Source organism: Cherax quadricarinatus, chromosome 22, assembly GCF_038502225.1.
Source record: "Cherax quadricarinatus isolate ZL_2023a chromosome 22, ASM3850222v1, whole genome shotgun sequence".
Lineage (NCBI taxonomy): Eukaryota > Metazoa > Arthropoda > Malacostraca > Decapoda > Parastacidae > Cherax > Cherax quadricarinatus.
Window position 1 is genome coordinate 16,198,049 of NC_091313.1, and position 27,299 is coordinate 16,225,347.

Below are 27,299 nucleotides of genomic sequence, written 5' to 3' on the forward strand. Positions count from 1 at the left end.
ATGGCGAATAATTAAACCGAATCGACTTATCACCTTGCGGTTACTGTTCAGCACCTGCCTCTTTTAAGATGAGGTATAATCTCGTTCTTATGTGCCTTTCTGTGAGAAATGAACACAGTATGCATCCCTTTATCCACTTCACCAACAATCTTTAAACATCAGAGCATAGTTCTAGCTGCCCAGACAACTTTTGTTCCGAGTAGTGAAATTAGATCTAACAAAAATGATCCTAAATGGATGAACAATAGATTAAAACATCTCATTGGTCAAAAAAGAGGCATACATAGACGTATCAAAAGAGGGGATGGGCAGTTAAGAAATCAATATATTCAGTTAAAGAGAGAAATAAAGAAAGGAATAAGAAAAGCAAAGAGGGATTATGAGGCTAAGGTCGCAAGGGATTCAAAGACTAACCCAAAACGGTTCTTTCAGGTATACAGAAGTAAGATTAGGGACAAGATAGGCCCACTTAAGAGTAACTCTGGTCAGATCACTGACAGTGATAAGGATATGTGTGAAATTCTCAATGTCTGCTTCTTCTCAGTTTTCACCCAGGAAAATACTAGCGATATTCCTGAAATAATAGATTATGTAGAACAGGACGATAATAAACTATGCACGATTGCGGTAACTAGTGACATGGTCCTCAGACAAATAGAGAAACTAAAACCTAACAAATCCCCAGGTCCTGATGAACTGTTTGCAAGGGTGTTAAAGGAATGTAAAGAGGAACTTAGCATACCTTTGGCTAATCTTTTTAACATATCACTACAAACTGGCATAGTGCCTGATAAGTGGAAAATGGCAAATGTAATACCTATTTACAAGGCAGGTGACAGGTTCTTGGCTTCGAACTATAGACCAATAAGCCTTACCTCCATAGTAAGAAAATTTATGGAATCAATAATTGCCGAAGCAATTCATAGCCATCTTGATAGGCACAGATTGATTAATGAATCTCAACACGGTTTTACAAAGGGGTGTTCCTGTCTTACGAATTTACTAACTTTTTTCACTAAGGTGTTTGAGGAGGTAGATCATGGTAATGAATATGATATTGTGTGTATGGACTTCAGTAAGGCTTTCGACAGAGTTCCACACTAGAGGCTATTGAGGAAACTTAAGGCACACGGAATAGGAGGAGAAATTTTTTCCTGGGTAGAGGCATGGCTGACAAATAGGCAGCAGAGAGTTTGCATAAATGGGGAGAAATCAGAATGGGGGCACGTCATAAGCGGTGTTCCTCAGGGGTCAGTGTTGGGCCCGTTGTTGTTCACAATTTACATAAACGACATAGATGAGGGAATAAATAGCGACATAAGCAAATTTGCTGATGACACCAAAAATGAGGACTGATGCAATGGTTGGAGAAGTGGCAGTTGCAGTTTAATATAGACAAATGCAAAGTTCTAAATGTTGGACAGGTAAATAACCATGCCACATGTAAACTTAATAATGTAGATCTTAATACTACTGATTGCGAAAAGGATTTAGGAGTTCTGGTTAGCAGTAATCTAAAACCAAGACAACAGTGCATAAGTGTTCGCAATAAAGCTAACAGAATTCTTGGCTTCATATCTAGAAGTATAAATAATAGAAGGCCTCAGGTTGTTCTTCAACTCTATATATCCTTGGTTAGGCCTCATTTAGACTATGCTGCTCAGTTCTGGTCACCGTATTACAGAATGGATATAAATGTTCTGGAAAATGTGCAGAGGAGGATAACAAAGATGATCCCATGTATCAGAAATTTTTCCTATGAGGATAGACTGAGGACCCTGAATCTGCACTCTCTCGAAAGGCGTAGAATTAGGGGGGATATGAACGAGGTGTATAAATGGAAAACAGGAATAAATAAAGAGGATGTAAATAGTATGCTGAAAATTTCCAGCCAAGGCAGGACTCGCAGCAATGGTTTCAAGTTGGAAAAATTCAGATTCAGGAAGGATATAGGAATGCACTGGTTTGGTAATAGAGTTGTGGATGAGTGGAGCAAACTCCCGAGTACAGTTATTCGGGCTAAAACGTGTTGTTTTAAAAATAGGTTAGATAAATACATGAGTGGGTGTGGGTGGGTGAGTTGGACCTGACTAGCATGTGCTGCTGGGTCTGGTACCGTGCTCCATCCTTGAGTGAAGGTGACCGACTGGGTGGGTCATCGGGCTAATCCGGGGGTGGGTGGGTCATTGGGCTAATCCGGGGGGGGGCATTGGGCTAATCCGGGGGGGGGGGGACATGGACCTGCTCCGCATGGGTCAGTAGGCCTGTTGCAGTGTTCCTTCTTTCTTATGTTCTTGTGTTCTTATGATATCAGATGCTCAGCTGTACTGAGCGTGTTTTCCCTGATGCAAGTTCATATGTGGTCGTGAAGCCTCAGAGACGAATTTCAACCTCATCCTGTTTATGTATATATATTGTCGTGAAGAACAGGTAAAACTTGCGATTTTGGCTTAAATAGCAACGCTCTTTATGCTGAATAAGGCAAACGGATATTTGTGTATGCAATAATTTCGCAAAAATCATTCTGAACCTACCGAGAAAAATATATCTCGTTGTGTTTGTTTATTATTAAATTATTGTAAACTTACCTAAAACATATTTTTCTGGATTAGGCAAATTTAAATTACGCTTGTTATAATAAGGTTAGGTAAGTTTCACAAGGTTCTTTTGGTACAAAATTATATCTTTAAACGTATAAGAGAAAATTTTAGAAAGATTTAATTTTAAATGAGTTCTTGTTAAATGACAATTTTTTTTCCCTACAACAGTATGTATCAATCCATGGAAGGTGGGAAATAAACATAAATATCTTGGATGAAGGTTACCGACAGATTATCATAACACTTGTAACTCTACAGTTAATTACATTCTTACCTACAGCTACGACACGAGGAGTGTGCCCTTCACCGAGGGCGTCAGGTGGACCGATAAGGGTTACCTGGGGTCTCGCGCCTTCTTCAGGATCATGTCTGACCCGCCTACCTTGGTAGTGGACGACGTCAAGGTGGCTGACCAGGCCGTCTATACCTGCAGAGTTGACTACAAAGTTAGACCCTCAGCCATCACCAAAGTCAATCTGACTGTTATCGGTGAGTGTTATTCTTACTTTCTCTCACCCTTTCCCCTTCGGGAATGTTGACTAATACGTCCTTAATTCACTGAGTAAGAGCTACCTTCTTCTTTCTTGGTACAAAGCGCATTATCTACTATTCCGCAGCCTCTGAAGGATCCCTATGTATTTTCTGCTTTCTAATCAATATACTGAAATAATAATTCTACCCTCACTCAGCTCATTATACCATGCCCCTCCTTTCCTTTTTTTTCCTTCTCAGTCTCATTTGCCCCTTCATTTTTTTCTACTTCATGTGTGATCAGAGGACTGATCACACATGAAGTAGATATTGCTTTATGGAGGCGTCAAAGTAAATCTCTTCATGAACTATTTATCTGCACTTTAAAAGTGAGGGACTAACTACGATAAATAAATTATTCATTTTCACAAAGGTTTTATAATTCGTCCAACATGAACAGAATCATTGTTCCCCCCAAAATATGAGGCAGTACCAATACAGGAAATTTATTTGTTGTTGATCGCCATTGATATTACTGACGCGAAGATGATACTCGGGAAAATGAAAGGATGTGGAACATGTAGCTAAAGTGAGAATCTTGGAACACCATTAAGACAATCAAGGAACTTCGAAACTTCTTCGGAGTGCATTCTTAATAGTTCGAAGGCTCGGAACGCATTCCCTACAAGTTTGAAGCCTGGAACGCATTTATGGCGAGTCAAAAGCATGAGAAACATCATGGACAAGTCAGGAACTTGGAACGTATTACGGAGAATTCTGCCACCACTCACCAACCACTTACCGCCCTCAAATTACAAGCCATGAAAATGATGATTTGCAGGTTTGCCTGGAAGCTGCCCGTACCAAAATTCACGGGTACCAAAAAACGAAGGCAGTTGACTGTAGACCATCCTTCCACTGAAATAGATGGGGCAGTTTACTCCCTCCATGCCAGAATCAATGAAGCCACACAAGCATGCTGCGCATTGACAACTTCCAGGATCTACCAACAATACAAACCAACCAGGGAAATCAAGGACAGAATGAATAACTACCAAACTGAGTGTAGTAGACACTTGCACACAGGGCAGCCCACCCGGGAAGTACTACTAAGAATGAGGAGAGATCTAATCACCCTAATAACCCAACATAAAAGAGATTTATGGAAATATCTGGTGTTCCAAGCAAACCAGTATAAGCGCCACCCAGACCAATTCTGGAGTAAGATCCATAGACTCCTAGGGGCTAAACACACTCCCACCCAACACCGACGAAGACGGCGAGGAAGTGGCTACCCTGCTCGAAGACCCACAAAACCAAGCTAAGTTGATGGGAGAAGTATAGGAGAACATTCTCTCACACAATGACAGCAGAAGATTTAACAATAACCACTACCAGTGGGTCAACCAATGGCGAGACGAAAACCTGGAAGACCAACACCCTATACCATCAACTGACACATCTCTCGAAAACGACCACCCTCTAACTAGACCAATTACTCTCAGGGAAGTGTCCCAAGTCATTGGGCGAATGAGAAACACAGCACCTGACCCATCAGACATAACAGCTAAACAATTAAAGTACCTTCCCCGTAACTGCAAGATGTCGCTGGTGAATGTCTTCAACGCCATCTTGGCATCAGGACATTTCCCAGTGGCATTTAAGACGGCAAGGATGAGCTTCATCGCCAAACCCAACAAGAACAACTGAAATCCCGAGAACTACAGGCCCATCTCCTTACTCGAAGTCACGGGCAAAGTCTTCGAAAGAATAATCTCAAACAGACTGAACTACTACATAGAATTCAACCACCTGTTCTCTGAAAGGCAGCTCTGCTTCAGGTCCCACCGCAGCACACAACATGTGATAAATATCATCTTTGATGCCGCGGCCAGCCTGAGGAAGCAAGGGAACATGACTCACGAAATCGTAATGAGACGATTGCATACCGGCCACGCTAGCTGGAGATTCGTCTGTAAAAACTTGCATTTGTGGTCACAGTGGTGCCTATGCTAACCTTCCTATGGTGTAGAAATATACCTAGTTGGACGAATCTTATTGTGGCTAGCTGGTCCAGTGGCTAACGCGACGGTCTGGAGTTTTGAGACTCTTTGACCGCGGGTTCAATCCTGCCTGTGGTATGGTTTGTAAGCAAGGGAACCTGATCCTGATTGCAACTAGGGACGTACACAAGGACTTCGACAGCCTGTGGCACGATGGACTCATTTTAAAACTTGCAGATCTCCCAGATCACAACTGGGCCTTTCTCAGGCTCATATACAACTTCTTAACAGGTAGAAGTATCATTCCCACCTTCCATGGTACGGCAGCAACACCCTTCACGCCGACAGCTGGAGTACCACAAGGTTCTTGCCTCAGCCCTATACTCTTCAATATAGGTTAATGACCTCCCCCAGCCTGAAAACAATGATACCATCATCACCCAATTTGCAGACGATGTTATCCATGTAGGCTCTTCAACCCCCATCTCCGGTGCAAACAAACATAGGAGAGCAACAGAGAAAATGAACGCAGAACTAAGAACAGCTACGTGGGAAAAAAATGGAGAATCACAACCAACCCATATAAAGTCCTCATCAGCACCATCGGCTGTTTAGCATCAACCATAGAAGACAAAGCGGGCATTTCCATCAGAGGTACACGAATCGCTATTAGTAATCCAAACAAGATCCTAGAGTATGAGATAGACAGATTACTCCACTCTACATCCTACATAACCAAAAAAGTGAACCTAGCAAAAGCCCGCCTAGGCCAACTTTACCGATTGAATGCAGCTCCCTCCCACATCAAGAAACACCTGTACAAGATGATGATCAGACCTCTGCTAGAATACCCTTGCGTACCCATGTAATTAACAACTAAAATCAACATGCTAAAACTCCAAAGAGTCCAAAACAGAGCCCTCCGCTTTATCACTGCCACCAGATTCAGAGACAGACTCAGGACGGAAGACCTGCACACATAACAGAGAATCACTGCAATTAATGTCAGGCTAGACAAACTAAAGAGGAGACAACTATATGACAGAGATGACCCACCCCAACGATCGAACACGACCGGCTACACCATCAACACCCCTCTTCCCCCCACAGATCCCAAAGAATGACCCTCTAACAAAGAGTCCGACGCTTCGTCCACAAGGAGAACTTCCCTCGACCAAGAATCCTGAGTGACCTCCCCGAAGAAGAAGAATGGATACCACCAGAACCATTCTACGTCCAGTAACATGGATTAACGCTCCCCATTTCTGGGTGATCCACTTCTGTCAATCAACACCTTACAACTAACGTTGAAACATCTACAACCATCCTACAGCAGGACACCACCTCAGAAACTGCTTAGCCAACCAACTCCAGGTGAGCAACCAACCTCCATCAAACGACCTGTAACTACCACCTGCAGCTGCAGCCTTACAACCGACCTCTTGCGAGAAAAAAAAGGCAATTGCAAACAGTATGCATCCTTCCAATTCAGTGGCACACCGGTATACAGCTGGTATAGCGGTGCGTAATTGATGGGCAGGAGGTATGCCTATCTTATGAATTCAGCTTTTTCACGAATAAAACAACACACACGCACACGTATTTAAATTGCACCAAAGTGGATAGGCCACTTACCTTTAAAACCTCACTTCCCCCTCCACCCTCCCAAACCTTTCCCACATTCCATCCTTACCCATCCTTCTTCCTTCCCCATCTTACCAAAGCTCTGGTCAGAACCCCGCACCTCGCCGAAAAACAAATACCTGAGAGGGACATATCGCAATCCCTTAAAGCGTTTGTATCCTCAAGTGCGCCGTGTAATGGTACAAATACAAAGCAAGTCTTTATTTTAGATTATTCGCTCAGTATTGAACGTTGTTAACTATCAATATATATGATAAAGCGCAGTCAATCTTGAGCGAAACGTCGTCTTAAACAATGGTTAGCTCTGCATTACGTGACTTTATATCCACTGCTAAGCTTGCAGCCCAAGTCACCAATAATCTGAAGGATGCTAACGAGGAAACCAGAGAGAGAGAGAGAGAGAGAAAGAGAGAGAGACAGAGACAAAGAGAGAGAGAGAGAGAGAGAGAGAGAGAGAGAGAGAGAGAGAGAGAGAGAGAGAGAGAGAGAGAGAGAGAGAGAGAGAGAGAGAGAGAGAGAGAGAAATGAGTCAGAAGAAAGCGTTATTTCTTAAGACTTGCTCCAGTCACTCTAACAGTCTGCGGCTCCCCACCCTGAAGGAAAATCTGGTTATGAGAGTTTTGTTTTTACCTTGCCATTAGCGAACGGAGGATCGAGTTACCACCGGTTGCTCTGAATAACCCCCACAGATTCAGTCCAATCTCAATAACACGAATGCAAACAAACTACGGAAATGTTGGAATTCTACCACTCACTCGCCTTGCGTTCAAACCCCGCCCGTTCCGTTGTTTGAAGAGCCTGAGGTATATGATAGAAGACGGAGATTAAAATACTGGAGACAAGACAGGTAGAGCAGTTTGGAGATAGCAACAAAGGTGCGCAGAGTCCGCTAGTGGAAGTGGGTCATGTTGATAAGTTGAGCAAGCGATTTAGCGCGCTTTAAATAAACATAAATAAACAATTGAGCACCGACGGTACATCAAGATGCAAGACACCGAGCAGTGTTTGTTGGAGGCCTCACCTGACCTCCCTCGGTATATGAAGAACGTGCTGGCTTTAACCATCTTAATAGCTTCAGCAGTCTTCACACCAGTGACACATTTCATACATTTTCACGTGTGTGTGTGTACTCACCTATTTGTGGTTGCAGGGGTCAGTTCACAGCTCCTGGCCCCGTCTCGTCGCTAATTACTACTAGGTCCACTCTATTCCTGCTCCAAGACATTTATTGTGCTTTTTAAAGCTTTGTATGGATCCTGCCTCCAGTGCATCACTCTCCAAACTGTTCAACTTCTTCACAACTCTGTGACTGAGGAAATACTTCATAACATCTCTGTGACTCTTCTGAATTCTCACTTGTGTGTGTCTGTGTGTGTCTGTGTCTGTGTGTGTTTGTCTTTGTGTGTTCGTTACCATTTATCAAAGGCACGTATCGATACACACTTGGCCTGTGTAGTGTTTCTGTGCGTGCGCGCGCGCAAGCACTACTGGTTGTCAAAGGCATTTGTCGACAGACACTGGTTATCTTTTTTGTGTGCGCGCAAAAAAAATAAAAGAAAATTCACGAATACTGCACACACAAAAATCTGAGGTGAGCTAACAAGCATGAGAGAGAGAGAGAGAGAGAGAGAGAAAGAGAGAAAGAGAGAGAAAGAGAGAGGGAGAAATTCCGGAAAGGTAGAAAGGAAAGACAACAGAAAAATCGAGAAAAATAACATTAAGAAAATAAATAAGAAGACAAATTAAGACGAAAAAGTGAGAATAAAATATTAAATGTTTTATAAATTACGTATCTGGTCGAGTTTCTTATTTATCTTTTTAAAAACACAACAAAATCTTTGTCTCAGAAACAGAGGAAAATAATGGTGGAATATACTAGTGGAGTAGTACTCTTCTGGTAAGTAAAATACCCGTAGGCCAGAAGAACTAAGGAAGCTTTCATGGAAGAGGTATTTTTTCGTTTGTGTGTGTGTGTGTGTGTGTGTGAGAGAGAGAGAGAGAGAGAGAGAGAGAGAGAGAGAGAGAGAGAAAGCAAATGCATTTTCGCTTATCCTCTTCTACTTTCTTTACTACTCTGCATGTGAGGTCATATTTTATAGCATCTTATCATTCGTTGTTTTCACTCAGTTAAAGAAATAATCTGTATTTAATGGTATCATGATAAGCGGAGGAGGCAGCCAGTCCACAAGAACGCAGAAAACACCGCAAACTTGCCAAACTTTTCATTATAAAGATTGTTTCATCAAGGGGAAACTTCATCAAGTTATGATTTGATAAGTTTCCTTTGAGCGATACTTCGTTTTAGTATAAACTCACAATATTTTTAGTGTGTTTTTCTCCTTCCTGGTAACCTGGTATAGTCTTGTATGTGATTATTGTCCCTTCTTTATCATCTGCCAACCAATGATGGCACTGTGATTTAAATCGTCGCCACATACCTACTGACTTTTTCTATTTTAACCACACCTTTGCAGGTGTGGGCATCACCCTATACCAACTGCAGTTACATTTATGCTTCACATGTGTTAGGAACTTATTATAATTTCTCTCTTAAAATATGAGATGGAGCATTTGAGTTTTCCAATTAAGTATTTATGTAATGATCTTCTAAAATCATCTGTTGGCTGCTGCCAATATTTTACCTCGTCTGTAGTCTTCGCATCGCCAAGTTTTAGCTTTCTATTGCACTTTATTTTTTTTTTTTTACTTTTGGACACAAGCACCATAATTCGTTCCGAAGAAGTTTTTTTTCAGTAGGTTATATACATCTTGGTCCGGTGGAGATCCACTGAAACCATTATATCCACAACCAAATTTCATAGGGAAAGTAGTTGCATTCTCTTGATAAAATAATTCAGATTAACTGAACAGTAGAATCACTTTGCCATTTAGAATATTTTATTTACAAAGGTGAAGCAAGAGCCAGTGATATTTACAACAGTCTCAGTAAAAGAAAAAATAGGAATACTACGGAAACCGATAATTTTGTTATTTATTGCCATATAAACAGGCGCAAAAACATGGAAACTATTGTACCCACTCACAGTTAAACTGTACTTCATTTCTTGAATTCTTAATATTTTTGTATTTAGTGGAAAGCAATGATTGGTCTTATATTTTCACTTTCAGTTTTTAAGTTGTTTCATGTATTTTTTTTCATTAGTCTAATTACCAGAGTAACTCTTACCATCTGTTAGACATGCACAAGTAAATTCCCTAGGATCCCATCATATTAATAATGATAACCATTAAACTGAGAGAGAATATTCGTCAAGTATATATAAAACAAATTTCATGTTTCACCACAAGATTCTTGAGTCAACTATTACATCGTGACCCAATATCATTCACTCACAATGCCAGTTGAAAATTAATGCTACCAGTATCCTTTCTTTAGTAGAGGCGAGAAGGCTGCTGAAGGGAAAACGAATGCAGTGCATGACCTGACAGTCCATGAATCCTACTTGACATTTTCCCTTACATTGGGCGAGAAAACTGTTAAGGAAAAAAGGCAAGTGAGGCACATAACTTTCTCTGTTACATAGTTGAGAGTCTGGTTCTCGCGGGACTCAGACCTGGTGGAAGGCGGAATTTGCAGTCACCCAGCCACTGGGTATGGGTGGGTGGGGGACATTGGAATATAGCTCAGGCAACAGTCGCAAGTACTTTTAATTTCAATGTTTTACATTAATCGGTCACACTAAACCACGACAGTTTAAGAAATTTCACATACATATTGATTTTTTTTCAGAAACTAATTTTTTCATCAGCATGCAACTTTTAAGACCATACAGATTAATATTCTTGCAGCGCCACTGGGTATTTGCAACTATGTAATTACTTCGTCTACTATGGGGTACTTCAAAGGCTCTATATTCATGCCTCAGCCTTAGTTCATGCGACTACCTTGTATACAAGTGTCATCTGAGGTGCATCTTACGCAATACAAATTTACATTACTGATAATACCGTGTAGCATTGCTTCCATCCAAGATGGTTTGCTCACTCATCATGTGTGTATATATATATATATATATATATATATATATATATATATATATATATATATATATATATATATATATATATATATATATATATATATATATATATATATATATATATATCTGTTGGAGTGTGAGCAGGGTAATATTTAGTGAAGGGATTCAGGGAAACCGGTTATTTTCATATAGTCGGACTTGAGTCCTGGAAATGGGAAGTACAATGCCTGCACTTTAAAGGAGGGGTTTGGGATATTGGCAGTTTGGAGGGATATGTTGTGTATCTTTATACGTATATGCTTCTAAACTGTTGTATTCTGAGCACCTCTGCAAAAACAGTGATAATGTGCGAGTGTGGTGAAAGTGTTGAATGATGAAAGTATTTTCTTTTAGGGGATTTTCTTTCTTATTTGGGTCACCCTGCCTCGGTGGGAGACGGCCGACTTGTAGAAAAATATATATATATATATATATATATATATATATATATATATATATATATATATATATATATATATATATATATATATATATATATATATATATATATATATATATATATATATATATATATATATATATATATATATATATATATATATATATATATATATATATATATATATATACACACATATAAATGTCGAATAGATAAAACTTGCAATTTTGCTTAAATAGCAACGCTCATCTTGCCTAGTAAGGCAAGTGAAAATTTGAGTATGCAACAATTTCGCAGAAATCATTCTGAACATAACGAAAAAAATATTTCATTGTGTTTGTTTATTAAAATATTGTCAACTTCTCTAAAATATATTTGGTAGGATTACGCTAAATTAAATTGCACTTGTTATAATAGGGTTAGGTAAGGTTTCCAAGTTCCTTTTGGTAAAAAATTATTAATTTTTACGTTAACATAAATGAAAAAAATATATCTTTAAACGTATAAGAGACTTTTAGAAAAGGCTTAATTTTAAATGAGTTCTTGCTAGTTGACCAATTTTACCTATTCGACTCATACATATTATATATATATATATATATATATATATATATATATATATATATATATATATATATATATATATATATATATATATATATATTTATATATATATATATATGTATATATGTCGTGCCGAATATGTAAAACTGGTCAATTAACAAGAACTCATTGAAAATTAAATCCTTTCTAAAATTTTCTCTTATACGTTTAAAGATATATTGGGTAAGAGGATTTTGAGAAGCCAAGAATTATAATAATATATAACAATAATTTTTATTTGGACATGATACATAGTTGTACAAGGAGTTATAGTAGTTGGGTGTACATGCTAAAAGCCCCTTGTATGCAGAGTATTATGGGCAGCCTTAAAATTTACTTAAGATTAGCTAAGCAATGATAGATTCATTGGTAAAGATTACAGTAAACAATTTACAACATGAAGTACAAATGAGTTTTTTAAGCAAAGAAATTTGAACATTTCAATTATGAAGCTTTATAGTTGTACAAATTTGTAGCATTGCAATGTATAATATAACAAAATGATCAATATATTATGTGTAGTCATGCAATTTATTAATCCGATCAAGTCGAATAAAATCAATGATTTGTAGTGCAGAAACAGGTCATATGGTCATTAGATGAGTTACTGTGCATTCAAGAGAATGGATTATTCTGTTAGGTAATATAATTAAAAACATAAGTTTGTTAGGGTCACGGGTTATACATTTATGAAATACAGTTATTCAATATTTATTTAGTTTTGGGTGAGTAAGTGGTGTTTAAGAAGAGTCTTGAATTGATAAACAGACAGCGTTTCTTTTGTATTCACAGGTAATGAATTCCAAATTTTTATATAGTGTGAGATGAACACGGGGAACATCAAAGAGTGATCTGTGCCTTGTGTTATGGTCATGTGTTCTGTTGAGGTTGGTAAGGAGAAGTTTGAGGGGAGGGTTTATATCTGAGTTAAGTGTTCTGTGTATGTAGTATCACAATAATAAGTATGGATGTTTTGTACAAAACCTTAGAGTTTTGAATATTGGTGGAGTATGCTATCTGGAGTGGGAATTTATCATTCTGACTGCAGCCTTTTGTTGGGTAATTAATGGTCTGAGATGATTTATTGTTGTTGAGCCCCAAGCATAGATTCCATAGGTGACATAGGGTTAAATGAGTGAGTGATATAGAGCCAGGAGATAGGGCAGGAGTCGAACGCTATCTTTAACCACGTTAGCTCCTGTAATCACCCACCGTGTTGGGATGCTGCCCAAATTATTGTACCAAACAGTTCCGTCATAAAAAAGAAACATAATTGAATCTTCTCTCTTGAAACTTGACAGGAATACTGTATATAACGCAAATTTTGGGTTATATAAGCTCGATAGCTATCTAGTAGAGTCTACTGTACACAACCTTAAACAACACTGCTATACAAAATCACAGGATTGCTCATTATGCCAGGTGGTCTCATGATGGATTGGTGACGCTCGACCAGTTGTCTACACACCAAAACACCATGCTACGCCAGTTGATGTATGGTTATATAACGCGTTTAGCTGTGATTGTACCATACATTGACAAGATTACCTGATTACATAGGTAGTGGGTTAAATGATATTAGAAGTAGAAATATGAATCATAAAAATATTATTGGAATGGTATAGAAGAATCCCAAGTAAGCATAATAATCGATACTGAGAAGAATAGTAGACAATATAAAGGATACGTCTCAGTACCCCTGAGAACATTCGAGAACAGGACATTTAAACGGACAAAGAGCACATTCATTTCCTTTCTTCTATTAATTAAATAGGTTACACAGAAAAATAGCAATCCATACATATAATATCCACTGAGAAACGTATTTTCTCAAGTCACAGGACTTGTTCTAAACGGTTAGAAAAGCTTAGGGCCAACTATTATACCTTCTATTTTCATAATTCTTGACTTCTCAAAACCCTCTTACCCCATATGGAGGAGACAGGGAATGGTGGCAGTGGTGCGTGTGACGCTGATTGCTGGCCACATTCTAAGAGAGCAAAGACGAGGCAACAGGCCCAATTCTGCGCTACTCTGAGAAAAACTTCCTCTCACTCCTTCAGTTGCAACCTTGCAACATTGCATAGCTCCTGATGACGCACTCAGAAGTGTGAAAGTGCTTGAGCTAAAGATTTCCACCCCCTGTGGCGGCTTGTCTTGCATATAATTATATATATATATATATAATATATATATATATATATATATATATATATATATATATATATATATATATATATATATATATATATATATATATATATATATATATATATATAAGAAAATATATTTAAAGCATTGAGAAAGGAGAAAATATATGTTCGTGTGGTAAGAAGAGAACGTTATACCATGCCATAAAATACACTTACTTACGGAAATGGAGAGAGGAGAAAGTCCGTGGAGTTTTACCGCATTTTTCTCAGGTCTGAGGTAACTTAAATACTGCTAGGTAAAAGAAGAGTACTGGTGGAAAAAACCTTTTTACTCGCTACACGAGGTCGTTGTGTGAGGAAGCTGGTTTGTTGGGCTCGACCATTCACGGCGGGTCAGAGAGAAACACAGAATTCTGTGCAATGCGTTGCAGACCTGGAGCCTAAGATGTGCTGTTTTAACGGCAAATGTTTAATTTTAACGTTTCTCACGTGAAATAACAATTTTCGAAACACAGAGAGCTAACACTAACGTTTAACGTTCAGTCAGTTCTTCTCCAGAAGGCTTAAAAAGGTGACATCTGGTGTAATATCTAAAACTACAATTAGAGATTAAAACAGAGAACTTAAAATTTGTATTCATGGCGACGTTTGTATTAAAACATAGCCATGTGTTAAGTGTGTATTACATTAATATTATGAAATGTGTTATGATATTAACCACCACAGAATGCTAACCACTGGACAAGAAGAAAGGATATACTTTCAATAATTACAGGAATCAATATTTTTTTAAGAAATCTTTAACATACTGGAATCCCATCCATTCTTTTTTCTTTTATACAAAACCTCTCCATCATATGCACTCTTTCCCAAGACATAATACTACGTTTTATCAAACACCTGAACTCACTCTCTCCAACACACACACACACACACACACACACACACACACACACACACACACACACACACACACAACGATAAACCCCATTAGCAGGAAGACAGTGGACCCCTAGTGACCGGCGAAGAGGCAGGGCAAGAAGCTGTGGCTCCACACCTGCAACCACATATAGATGAATTCACACACAGACATGCTCACTCGCTCTCTCCAACACATGAAATCTTTCCAAAACGCTAACACTCCAACACAAATTTCTCCAACATACAAGCTCTTTAGCCAATGCACGCATTAACACCTCTTTTTTCTAACACTGATTTAATCTCATTTCTCCTTAACTCATGCTTCCGGAGACTTAGCACAGGCAATTAAATTTAATTTCGAGGTTCGAAGAAGTATTGAATTTAATCAAAGAAACAAGGAAATTTTTTACCTAATTCTTTATGTTTATATCACACAGCAATCTTCTCAGTAGTATTAGTAGAGATAAATTACAGTAAAGGATCAAATCTAAAGATAATAAGTTTAATTATTTTATAGTGTGGAAAAAATAGTGTGGGTGGGGGTGGGGGGTTGGATAATTGGTGAGGTTGTGTGCATGTGTGGGGTGGATAATGGGTGGGGTTGTGTGCATGTGTGGGGGTGGATAATGGGTGGGGTTGTGTGCATGTATGTGTAGAGGAAGGGGAATTAAGGATGAGGGTGTTTACTGCCAGTTGTCAGGCTCACTTCCCAATGACACGTCGCCTGTGTGTGTGTGTGTGTGTGTGTGTGTGTGTGTGTGTGTGTGTGTGTGTGTGTGTGTGTGTGTACTCACCTAATTGTACTTACCTAATTGTGGTTGCAGGGGTCGAGACTCAGTTCCTGGCCCCGCCTCTTCACTGATCGCTACTAGGTCCTCTCCCTGCTTCCTGAGCTTTGTCATACCTCTTCTTAAAACTATGTATGGTTCCTGCCTCCACTACATCACTTCCCAAACTATTCCACTTCCTGACGACTCTATGACTGAAGAAATACTTCCTAACGTCCCTGTGACTCGTCTGAGTCTTCAGCTTCCCTTGTTTCTGTGTCTCCTCTCTGGAACATCCTATCTCTGTCCACCTTGTTTATTCCCCGCAGTATCTTGTATGTTATTATCATGTCTTCCCTGACCCTTCTGTCCTCCAGTGTCGTCAGTCCGATTTCCCTCAACCTTTCCTCGTACGACATTCCCCTGACCTCTGGGACTAGCCTTGTTGCAAACCTTTGTACTTTCTCTAACTTCTTGACGTGCTTGACCAGGTGTGGGTTCCAGGCTGGTGCTGCATACTCCAGTATGTGCCTAACATACACAGTGTGCAGTGTCTTGAACGATTCCTTATTAAGGTATCGGAACGCTATTCTCAGGTTTGCCAGGCGCCCGTATTGGTTTATGTGTGCCTCCGGTGACGTGCTCGGTGTTATGGTCACCCCAAGGTCTTTCTACCTGAGTGAGGTCTGTAGTCTTTGTCCACCTAGCCTATACTCTGTCTGCGGTCTTCTTTGCCCCTCCCCAATCTTCATGACTTTGCATTTGGCAGGGTTGAATTCGAGAAGCCAGTTTCTGGACCACATGTCCAGCCTGTCCAGGTCTCTTTGCAGTCCTGCCTCATCCTCATCCGATTTAATTCTTCTCATCAGCTTCACATCATCTGCGAATAGGGACACTTCAGAGTCTATTCCTTCCATCATGTCGTTCGCATATATCAAAAACAGCACTGGTCCTAGAACTGACCCCTGTGGGACCCCGCTCGTCACAGGTGCCCACTGTGATACCTCTTCACGTACCATCATTCGTTGTTGCCTCCCTGTCAGGTATTACCTGATCCATTGCAGTGCCCTTCCTGTTATATGCGCCTGATCCTCCAGCTTCTGCACTAATCTCTTGTGTCAAAGGCATTCCTGCAGTCTAGGAAAATGCAATCAACCCACCCCTCTCTCTCGTGTCTTACTTCTGTTACCTTGTCATAAAACTCCAAAAGGTTTGTGACACAGGATTTGCCTTCCATGAACCCATGCTGGTTTTCATTTATAATCTTGTTCCGTTCCAGGTGTTCCACCACTCTCCTCCTGATAATCTTCTCCATGACTTTGCAAACAATACACGTCAGAGACACAGGTCTGTAGTTTAGTGCCTCATTTCTGTTTCCTTTCTTAAATATGGGGACTACATTTGCTGTCTTCCATTTCTCAGGTAGTTGCCCAGTTTCAAGGGATGTGTTGAAGATTGTGGTTAGGGGCACGCACAGCATCTCTGCTCCTTCTCTAAGGATCCACTGGGAGATGTCCGGTCCCATCGCCTTTGAGGTATCAAGGTCACTTAGCAGCTCGGTTGTTCGTATGTCATCCAACACTTGTTGGTATATTCCACCTTGATGTTCCCTTCTGTGCTGCCTTCCCACAGCCCTTCTTGTCTCTACTGTAAAAAATTCCTTAAATCTCCTGTTTAGCTCCTCGCATACCTCCTGATCATTTCTTGTGAGTTCTCCACCTTCTGTCCTCAGTCTGATCACCTGGTCTTTGACTGTTGTCTTCCTCCTGATGTGGCTATACAACAGTTTCGGGTCTGTCTTGATTTTCGATGCTATGTTATTTTCATACTGTCGCTGGGCCTACCTCCTTACCTTTGCATACTCGTTCCTGGCTCTGCGACTAATCTCCCTATTTTCATGTGTTCTCTGCCTTCTGTACTTTTTCCATTCTCTATTGCACTTTGTTTTTGCCTCCTTACACCGTCGGGTAAACCATGGGCTCGTTCTGGTCTTCCCATTGTTTCTGTTGCCCTTGGGAATAAACCTTTCCACTGCCTCCTTGCATTTTGTTGTTACATATTCTATCATTTCATTTACTGGCTTTCCTGCCAGTTCTCTGTCCCACGGAACCTCCTGCAGGAAGTTCCTCAACCCTATGTAGTCCCCTCTTTTATAGTCTGGCTTTTCCCATTCAACTCCTGCTACTCTCTCCACTTGCAACTCCACTATGTATTCAAAGCACAGAACCACGTGGTCACTAGCTCCTAGGGGATTCTCATATATGATGTCCTCAATGTCCGAACTTCCCAGGGTGAACACAAGGTCCAATCTTGCTGGTTCATCCTCCCCTCTCACTCTGGTGGTGTCCTTAACATGTTGGTGCATGAGGTTTTCCAGTACCACATCCAACATCTTGGCTCTCCATGTTTCGGGACCCCCATGTGGCTCCAGGTTTTCCCAGTCAATCTCCCTGTGGTTGAAATCCCCCATAACCAGCAACTTTGCTCTGCTTGAGTGAGCTCTTCTTGCCACCTCAGCAAGTGTGTCCATCATTGCTCTGTTGCTCTCTTCATATTCCTCTCTTGGTCTCCTGCAGTTCTTGATGGATTATACATCACTGCAATGACCACCTTGTGCTCCCCAGACTGAAGTGTACCTACTATGTAGTCCCTTTCTCCTGTTTCGTCTATGCCTCCCATTTTCTCGAATTTCCATCTGTTTTTTACGAGCAGAGTAACCCCTCCTCCCCCTCTGCCCCTTCTATCTTTCCTCATGATCTGGTATCCTGGTGGGAAGATTGCATCTGTTATTGTCTCCGTGAGTTTTGTTTCTGTAACTGCTATGATGTCTGGGGACTTCTCATTGATTCTTTCTTGCCATTCCTCATATTTATTCGTTAATCCATCCGCATTTGTGTACCAAACCTTCAACTTCTGTTCTAATATTGTAACTGTGGTCCTGGGGGAATACTGGGGTTGGGAGAGCAGGAGCCCTGGTGGGGGGCTGTGGGGGGTTGCAGTGGAGGTGGAGGAAGAGCTCCCATAGTGGGTTGCTGTAGGGGTAGGGTTCATGGTGCGGGGGGTGGGAAAAGAGGGATCGGTGTGTGATGGTTGGTTTGGATTGTTCAGTTGCCTTGGGGTGTCGTGGCTGGAGTCCTTCTGCAGGTGTTTCTGGGGGGTGTGTTTGTCCTTCCATCTGTTCCTGGGTTATTCTGCTCTCCTTTTTCATTTCCTCCCATTCCTCCTTTCGTTTTTGCACTCTCTCTTTCAGTATCATCCTTTCCTCCTGTGTTCTGTCTCGATCGAGGTACGCACTTATGAACTCCTGTTTGCCTCTCAGCCGTGCTTTCTCCTGCAGGATCATGGTTCGAGTTGATTCTGCCTTGAAAATTACTTTGAGAGGCCGATTCCTTTTCTTTGAGAACCACCCGATTCTCCAAAAATTTGCCACCTGGGTCATGTCTCTCTCGCCTATCACCTTCATGATACCTTCAATCGTTTTTTTCTCCTCCTGCTTTCTTTCATAAGTTTCCCCTTCAGCTTCGTCTAGCTCATAGACAAAAACTGATCTCTCCCTTTCCACCTCCCACTGTAACTCCCATTGCATCCTCTGAGGTGTTATAGTTCCTTCCCGTGGAGTATTCCTTCCTTCAGTCCCTTCCCTAGCTGTGGCCCCTATGCTCATTGGTTTGTCCTTCCTGCTCACCTGTTCCTGGCCCCCACAAGTGTCTGGTAAGGTTCCTGCACATGTCCTAGTTCCTTCAATGTCTTCCAACCTCTCATTCTGTCCTAGTGTGCTCCCTGTCTTTGTTTTGGCACCATGTGGGTTTGACAGGACCTCTGCATACAGTTTAGCTTCCATGCTCCCTTCAGACCCTTTGTCTGTGTCTGATGTAAACATTGCTGATGCTACTTCTGTATTATCTTTGTCTCTAGGCTGTTTCAGATTTCTCAGCTCCTCTTCTAATCTCTGTATCTTGTTTTCTGTGTGTGTGTGTGTGTGTGTGTGTGTGTGTGTGTGTGTGTGTGTGTGTGTGTGTGTGTGTGTGTGTGTGTGTGCGTGTGTGTGTGTGCGTGCGTGTGTGTGTGTGTGTGGTTGTGGTTGCAGGGGTCGAGACACAGCTCCTTGCCTCGCCTTCCCTGTTCGCTACTAAGTCCTCTCTCTCCCTGCTCCACTAGCTTTATCACACCTCGTCTTAAAACTATGTTTGGTTCCTGCCTCCACTGCATCCCTTCCTAGACAATTCTACTTCCTGACAACTCTAGAGTTGTCAGGAAGTATTTCTTTAAAGAAATACTTCCTAACATCTCTTTGACTCGTCTGAGTTTTCAACTTTCCAATTATGACCCTTTGTTTCTGTATCCAACCTCTGGAACATCCAGTCTGTCTACCTTGTCAATTCCTCGCAGTATTTTGTATGCCGTTATCATGTCTCCCCCAACCCTCCTGTTATCCAGTGTCGTTATCCCGATTTCCCTTAACCATTCCTCGTAGGACATTTCCCTTAGCTCTGGAACTAGACTTGTTGCAAACCTTTGCACTTTCTCTAATATCTTGACGATGTTAACCAAGTGTGGGTTCCAAACTAGTGCTGCATACTCCAGTATGGGCCTGACGTACACGGTGTACAGAGTCTTGAACGATTCCTTACTGAGGTATTGGTATCGGTATGTACTCACCTAATTGTACTCACTAATTGTGGTTGCAGGGGTCGAGACTCAGCTCCTGGCCCCGCCTCTTCACTGATCGCTACTGGGTCCTCTCTCTCTCTGCTTCCTGAGCTTTGTCATACCTCTTCTTAAAACTATGTATGATTCCTGCCTCCACTACTTCATTTGCTAGGCTATTCCACTTGCTGACAACTCTATGACTGAAGAAATACTTCCTAACGTCCCTGTGACTCGTCTGAGTCTTCAGCTTCCAGTTGTGACCCCATGTCCCTGTGTCCCCTCTCTTGAACATCCTATCTCTGTCCACCTTGTCTATTCCCCGCAGTATCTTGTATGTCGTTATCATGTCTCCCCTGACCCCTCTGTCCTCCAGTGTCGTCAGTCCGATTTCCCTTAACCTTTCCTCGTACGACATTCCCTTGAGCTCTGGGACTAGCCTTGTTTCAAACCTTTGTACTTTCTCTAACTTCTTGACGTGCGTGACCAGGTCTGGGTTCCAGACTGGTGCTGCATACTCCAGTATGGGCCTAACATACACAGTGTACAGTGTCTTGAACGATTCCTTATTAAGGTATCGGAACGCTATTCTCAGGTTTGCCAGGCGCCCGTATGCTGCAGCGGTTATTTGGTTGATGTGTGCCTCCGGTGATGTGCTCGGTGTTATGGTCACCCCAAGGTCTTTCTCCCTGAGTGAGGTCTGTAGTCTTTGTCCACCTAGCCTATACTCTGTCTGCGGTCTTCTGTGCCCCTCCCCAATCTTCATGACTTTGCATTTGGCTGGATTGAATTCGAGAAGCCAGTTACTGGACCACATGTCCAGCCTGTCCAGGTCTCTTTGCAGTCCTGCCTCATCCTCATCCGATTTAATGGAGTTGAAGTGACAGGATGGAGCCTTGTATAGCGCCAGGAGGTGAGACGTAGGTCACTTTGGGAGGTCAGGTCCCTCTCAAATCCAGCCGTTCTCACTAGTGTGTCTTACCTAACAACCTGTCGGTATTTTATACCATTTTAATGTTCAATCTGTCAGACACTGCAACACAAGGGTATCTTGGTACAGACCTGAAATCAACTTCAACAACCTCTACTAGTGAGAACGGCTGGATTTGAGAGGGACCTGACCTCCCAAAGTGACCTACGTCTCACCTCCTGGCGCTATATAAGGCTCCATCCTGTCACTTCTACTCCATATTGTTTCAGACCGGAACAGTGCTCTTCTCCAGACTGAGGGACTGACCACCTCAAAACTTTAAGGGTGATGGACTGATTACATCGTCTTCAAGTCTCTTCTGCTTCTATCAACTTTTCTGTACTCGACTGAAGAAGCCTACTGTGTAGGCGAAACGTTTCGAAATAAAGATACCTAACTGTTGCATATGTGTCTTACCTAACATCCTTTCCAGGTGTTCGACCACTCTCCTCCTGATAATCTTCTCCATGACTTTCCGCACAATACATGTCAGAGATACAGGTCTGTAGTTTAGTGCCTCGTTTCTGTTTCCTTTCTTAAATATGGGGACTACATTAGCTGTCTTCCATTTCTCAGATAGTTGCCCAGTTTCAAGGGATGTGTTGAAGATTGTGGTTAGAGGCAGGCACAGCATCTCTGCTCCTTCTCTAAGGACCCATGGGGAGATGTTGTCCGGTCCCATCGCCTTTGAGGTGTCAAGGTCACTTAAGAGCTTCTTCACCTCCTCCTCAGTTGTTCGTATGTCATCCAACACTTGTTGGTATATTCCCTCTTGATGTTTCCTTCTGTGCTGTCTTCCCACAGCCCTTCCTGTCTCTACTGTAAAAACTTCAGCTCCTCACATACCTCCTGATCATTTCTTGTGAGTTCTCCACCTTCTGTCCTTAATCTGATCACCTGGTCTTTGACTGTTGTCTTCCTCCTGATGTGGCTATACAACAGTTTCGGGTCAGTCTTGATTCTCGATGCTATGTCATTTTCATACTGTCGTTGGGCCTCCCTCCTTACCTGTGCGTACTCATTCCTGGCTCTGCGACTGATCTCCCTATTTTCGTGTGTTCTCTGCCTTCTGTACTTTTTCCATTCTCTATTGCATTTTGTTTTTGCCTCCTTACACCGTCGGGTAAATCAGGGGCTCGTTCTGGTCTTCCCGTTGTTACTGTTGCCCTTGGGAATAAACCTTTCCACTCCCTCCTTGCATTTTGTTGTTACATATTCTATCATTTCATTTACTGGCTTTCCTGCCAGTTCTATGTCCCACTGGACCTCCCGCAGGAAGTTCTTCAACCCTATGTAGTCCCCTCTTTTATAGTCAGGCTTTACCCATTCAACTCCTGTTATTCTCTCCACTTGCAGCTCTACTATGTATTCAAAGCACAGAACCACGTGGTCGCTAGCTCCTAGGGGACTCTCATACTTGATGCCCTCAATGTCTGAGCTGCCCAGGGTGATCACAAGGTCCAATCTTGCTGGTTTATCCTCCCCTTTCACTCTGGTAGTGTCCTTAACATGTTGGTGCATGAGGTTTTCCAGCACCACGTCCAACATCCTGGCTCTCCATGTTTCGGGACCCCCATGTGGCTCCAGGTTTTCCCAGTCAATCTCCCTGTGGTTGAAATCCCCCATAACCAGCAACTTTGCTCTGCTGGAGTGAGCTCTTCTTGCCACCTCAGCAAGTGTGTCCACCATTGCTCTGTTGCTCTCTTCATATTCCTCTCTTGGCTTTCTGCAGTTCTGTGGTGGATTATACATCACTGCAATGACCACTTTGTGTTCCCCAGACTGAAGTGTATCTGCTATATAGTCGCTTTCTCCCGTCTCATCTATGCCTTCCATTTTCTCGAATTTCCATCTGTTTTTTACGAGCAGAGCAACCCCACCTCCCCCCTGCCCCTTCTATGTTTCCTCATGATCTGGTATCCTGGTGGGAAGATTGCATCTGTTATTGTCTCCGTGAGTTTTTTTTCTGTAACTGCTATGATGTCTGGAGACTTCTCATTGATTTTTTCTTGCAATTCCTCATGTTTATTCGTTAATCCATCTGCATTTGTGTATCAGACCTTCAACTTCTGTTCTAATACTGTAACTGTGGTGCGGGGGGTGGAAACAGAGGGATCGGTGTGTGATGGTTGGTTTGGATTGTTCAGTTGCCTTGGGGGTGTCGTGGCTGGAGTCCTTCTGCAGGTGTTTCTGGTGGGTGCGTTTGTCCTTCCATTTGATCCTGGGTTATTCTGCTCTCCTTTTTCATTTCCTCCCATTTCTCCTTTCGTTTTTGAACTCTCTCTTTCATTGTCTTCCTTTAGTCCTGAGTTCTGTCTCGATCGAGGTACACACTCCGGAACTCCTGTTTGCCTCTCAGCCGTGCTTTCTCCTGCAGGATCATGGTTCGGGTTGATTCTGCCTTGAAAATTACTTTGAGAGGCCAATTCCTTTTCTTTGTGAACCACCCAATTCTCCGAAAATTTGCCACCTGGGTCATATCCCCCTCGCCTATTACCTTCATGATATCTTCTATCACTTTTTTCTCCTCCTGCTTTCTTTCATCATAAGTTTCCCCTTTAGCTTCGTCTAGCCCATAGACAAACACGGATCTCTCCCTTTCCACCTCCCACTGTGACTCCCATTGCATCCCCTGATGTGTTTTAGTTCCTTCCCGTGGAGTGTTCCTTCAGTCCCTTCCCTAGTTATGGCCCCTATGCTTCTTGGTTTGTCCTTCCTGCTCACCTGTTCCTGGCCCCCACAGGTATCTGGTAAGATCCTTGCACATGTCCTAGTTCCTTCAATGTCTTCCAACCTCTCATTCTGTCCTAGTGTGCTCCCTGTCTTTGTTTTGGCCCCATGTGGGTTTGACAGGACCTCTGCATACAGTTTAGTTTCCATGCTTCCTTCAGACCTGTTGTCTGTGTTTGATGTAGCCATTGCCGATGCTACTTCTGTAATATTTTTGTCTCTGTGCTGTTTCAGATGTCTCAGCTCCTCTTCTAATCTCTCTATCTTGATTTCTGCTGCTGTGGCCTGTTGCTTCCACCTTCTGCATTCTGCTGCTAGCCTCTCTTCCATCTTCCTTTCCAGCTCATCTAGTCTCCTTCCCCAGTCTTCCTCCCTTTTTTGAAGCTCTACCTCCCATTCCTCCCTCCCAGATTTGTCCTTTGAGCCCCTTGTCCTCATCCTGGTTCTAGATTCCCCCATTGCTCCACAGAAGGGGGGACGGGTGGTTAGGGGGAGGGGAATAGATGGTTAGGAGGAGGGGGGATGGATGGTTGTGGGGGAGGGGGAGGATGGTTATTGGAGGGGTAGAGATAGTTGGGGGAGGGGGCTAGATGGTTTGAGGGAGAGAGGGGATGGATGGTTATGGGGGAGGGGGAGGATGGTTATTGGAGGGAGGGAGGTAGTTAGGGGGGTTAGACGGCTTGGGGAGGGGTTAGGTGGTTTGGGGGAGGGGTAGGTGGCTAAGGTGAGGTGGTTAGGGAAGGGGGAGAGGTGGTTAGGGGAGGGGGGGTACGTGTTTGTGTCAAGTGGTGGAGGGTGTGTGTGGGTGTGTGTGTGTGTGAGTGTGTATGTGCGTGTGTGTGTGTGTGTGTGTGTGTGTGTGTGTGGTGTGTGTGTGTGGTCTGTGGTGTGTGTGTGGGGTGTGTATGTGTGGTGTGTGTGTGTGTGGTGTGTGTGTGTGTGTGTGGTGTGTGTGTGTGTGTGTGTGTGTGTGTGTGTAGTGTGTGTGTGTTGTGTGTGTGTGTGGTGTGTGGTGTGTGTGTGTGTGGTGTGTGTGTTTGTATATGTGTGTGTGTGTGTGTTTGCGTATGTGTTTTTGTGTGTATGTGTGTGTGTGTTTGTGTGTGTGTGTACCCTTGTGTGTGTGTGCTTGTGTGTGAGGGAGGGAGGGTTAGGGGGGGGGAAGGTGGTGTGGTTGTAAGATCAGTCGTGTAGGCACAAATTTAGTCTCATAAATCTCTCGCAATTATGCTACTCTCTCCACTTATTGCCCTTTCTGGATTTACGCATTAATTGTTGCTGGTTATTATCATTTTCCTTGTTCACATTGAGAGAGGACTTCCTAGCTTCCTAAGTATTCTTACTGCTAATAACTACCGGTAGTAACACTGCCTGTGTGCGTGTGTGCACGTGTGTGTGTGTGAGTGTGTGTGTGTGTGAGAGTGTCTTGTGCGGTGTAATGACTGGCCGCAACTTCTTGTGACCTGACACAACCCTCCTGGGACCTGACCCTAGCACCGTCTTACAATGTTGCCCTTAAAATCTTGTCCCACCTACCTTCTCACACTCGTCAACACTATATTCTCTATGTCTATGCTATTTCTATTCTAATTCTGGTAATAGCTTGTAGGAGTGAGTGACCAGTATCAAACAGTATGCAAGGCCAGCCAGGGCCGTCAACATGTAAACCACAAATAGTCGAATAAACTTTCACTGCAATGGTGCGGTGACAGTTGCCAGCTGCTGATGGCGAAGTCGTAGTACGTAGGCCTTAAATCCCTATTTTGGAGATCCTTCACCTGTGATGTTTATAACCATATATTCTCATACATCCCGCTTCCTCACGCGATTTCACTCTTCACTGATGATAGTACACACTTCACATTATATACACTTCACTTTATATGTATAATGGCACACTTGTCGTGACGTCACTTCTTCAGGCCTACCGCTGCCAATGTGGCAACAGCGCCTAAGATGCCCAACGGTTTGCGCTTTGAAATATTATGATTTCAGCTTTCCTCTCACTTTCTTTAACTAATAACTTTAATTATCACTCGTAGTATTGTTCACTGACGTTCCACTACCACTGATTACTGCTAGCTGTTATTGCACGCCTTACAACGCTAAGGATCTCGGAGCCTTGTTACCCACGTCTGCACCCGACGGACCCACGTGTGTGTGTGTGTGTGTGTGTGTGTGTGTGTACTCACCTAAATGAGGTGAGCACACACACACACACACACACACACACACACACGCGCGCGCGCGGGCGCGCGCGCACTTACCTAGCCTTATTATAAGAAACGCAATTTAATTTAGCATAATCCATGTAAATATATTTTACAGACGAAATATACACAAACACTCTTGCCGAAGTAGACTCGAACCTACGAACCTCGGAACAAGGTACGCAGTGCTATACCATTCTCACCACATTGGACAATAACTTGGCGCCTAGCACAATGCTAGACGTTGATCCAAGGCAGCCAGCTTTCAGGAAGAAGGCTTACAGCTGGCTGCCTTGGATCAACGTCTTGCATTGTCCTAGGCACCAAGATATTGCCCATTGTTTTGAGAATGGTATAGCACTGCATACCTTGTTCCAAGGTTCGTAGGTTCGAGTCTCCTTCGGCCATATATATATATACATATATATATATATATATATATATATATATATATATATATATATATATATATATATATATATATATACATTAAGATGACAGTAAACAGGTGATATCAGAATATGCAAAACAACCACTGTGAAAAAACAGTGAAACTACAAGCGCTTTCGTAAATTCTCATATTATCAAGGAATGTGAGAAGTCACGAAATCGCTTGGAATTTCACTATGTATATATATATATATATATATATATATATATATATATATATATATATATATATATATATATATATATATATATATATATATATATATATATATATATATAGTGAAATTCCAAGCGCTTTCGTATATATATATATATATATATATATATATATATATATATATATATATATATATATATATATATATATATATATATATATATATATATATATATATCTGAAAAAAGAGTACCACCTCTGGAACTGTCCTGGGGACACTCATTCTCAGAGAAAAGAATAAACTTGCTGCAGAGAAAACCCAAGGTTCTCCCTGAAGCTGTCTGAAATTTTTCTCCTACCACCCCCTATATTTAATATAAATTTTATTTAAAGACAAAATACTTTGACAAAAATACAATAAAGAGTAAAACAACATAGATAACTCAGAGCTACATGTCGAATACTTCGTCCAGCTCCCCGGCGGTGGGCCGCGTGCCTAGAATGCTGCAGGCATTTTCCCTCTGGATCGCAAA

The 27,299-nt window shown here is 42.0% G+C and overlaps 1 protein-coding gene across 4 annotated transcripts in view; it reads left to right on the forward strand.

Moving 5' to 3' along the window:
- The first annotated feature begins 2,954 nt into the window (after positions 1 to 2,954).
- Positions 2,955 to 27,299, forward strand: part of LOC128689666 (nephrin-like) — a 204,234-nt gene continuing 179,889 nt past the window's right edge. For all 4 annotated transcript variants that reach the window (XM_070087492.1, XM_070087493.1, XM_070087494.1 and 1 more), the window contains exon 1: positions 2,955 to 3,089. In XM_070087492.1, coding sequence (XP_069943593.1) covers positions 2,966 to 3,089 — 124 coding nt within the window. In that variant the 5' untranslated portion in view covers positions 2,955 to 2,965. The remainder of the gene's footprint in view (positions 3,090 to 27,299) is intronic.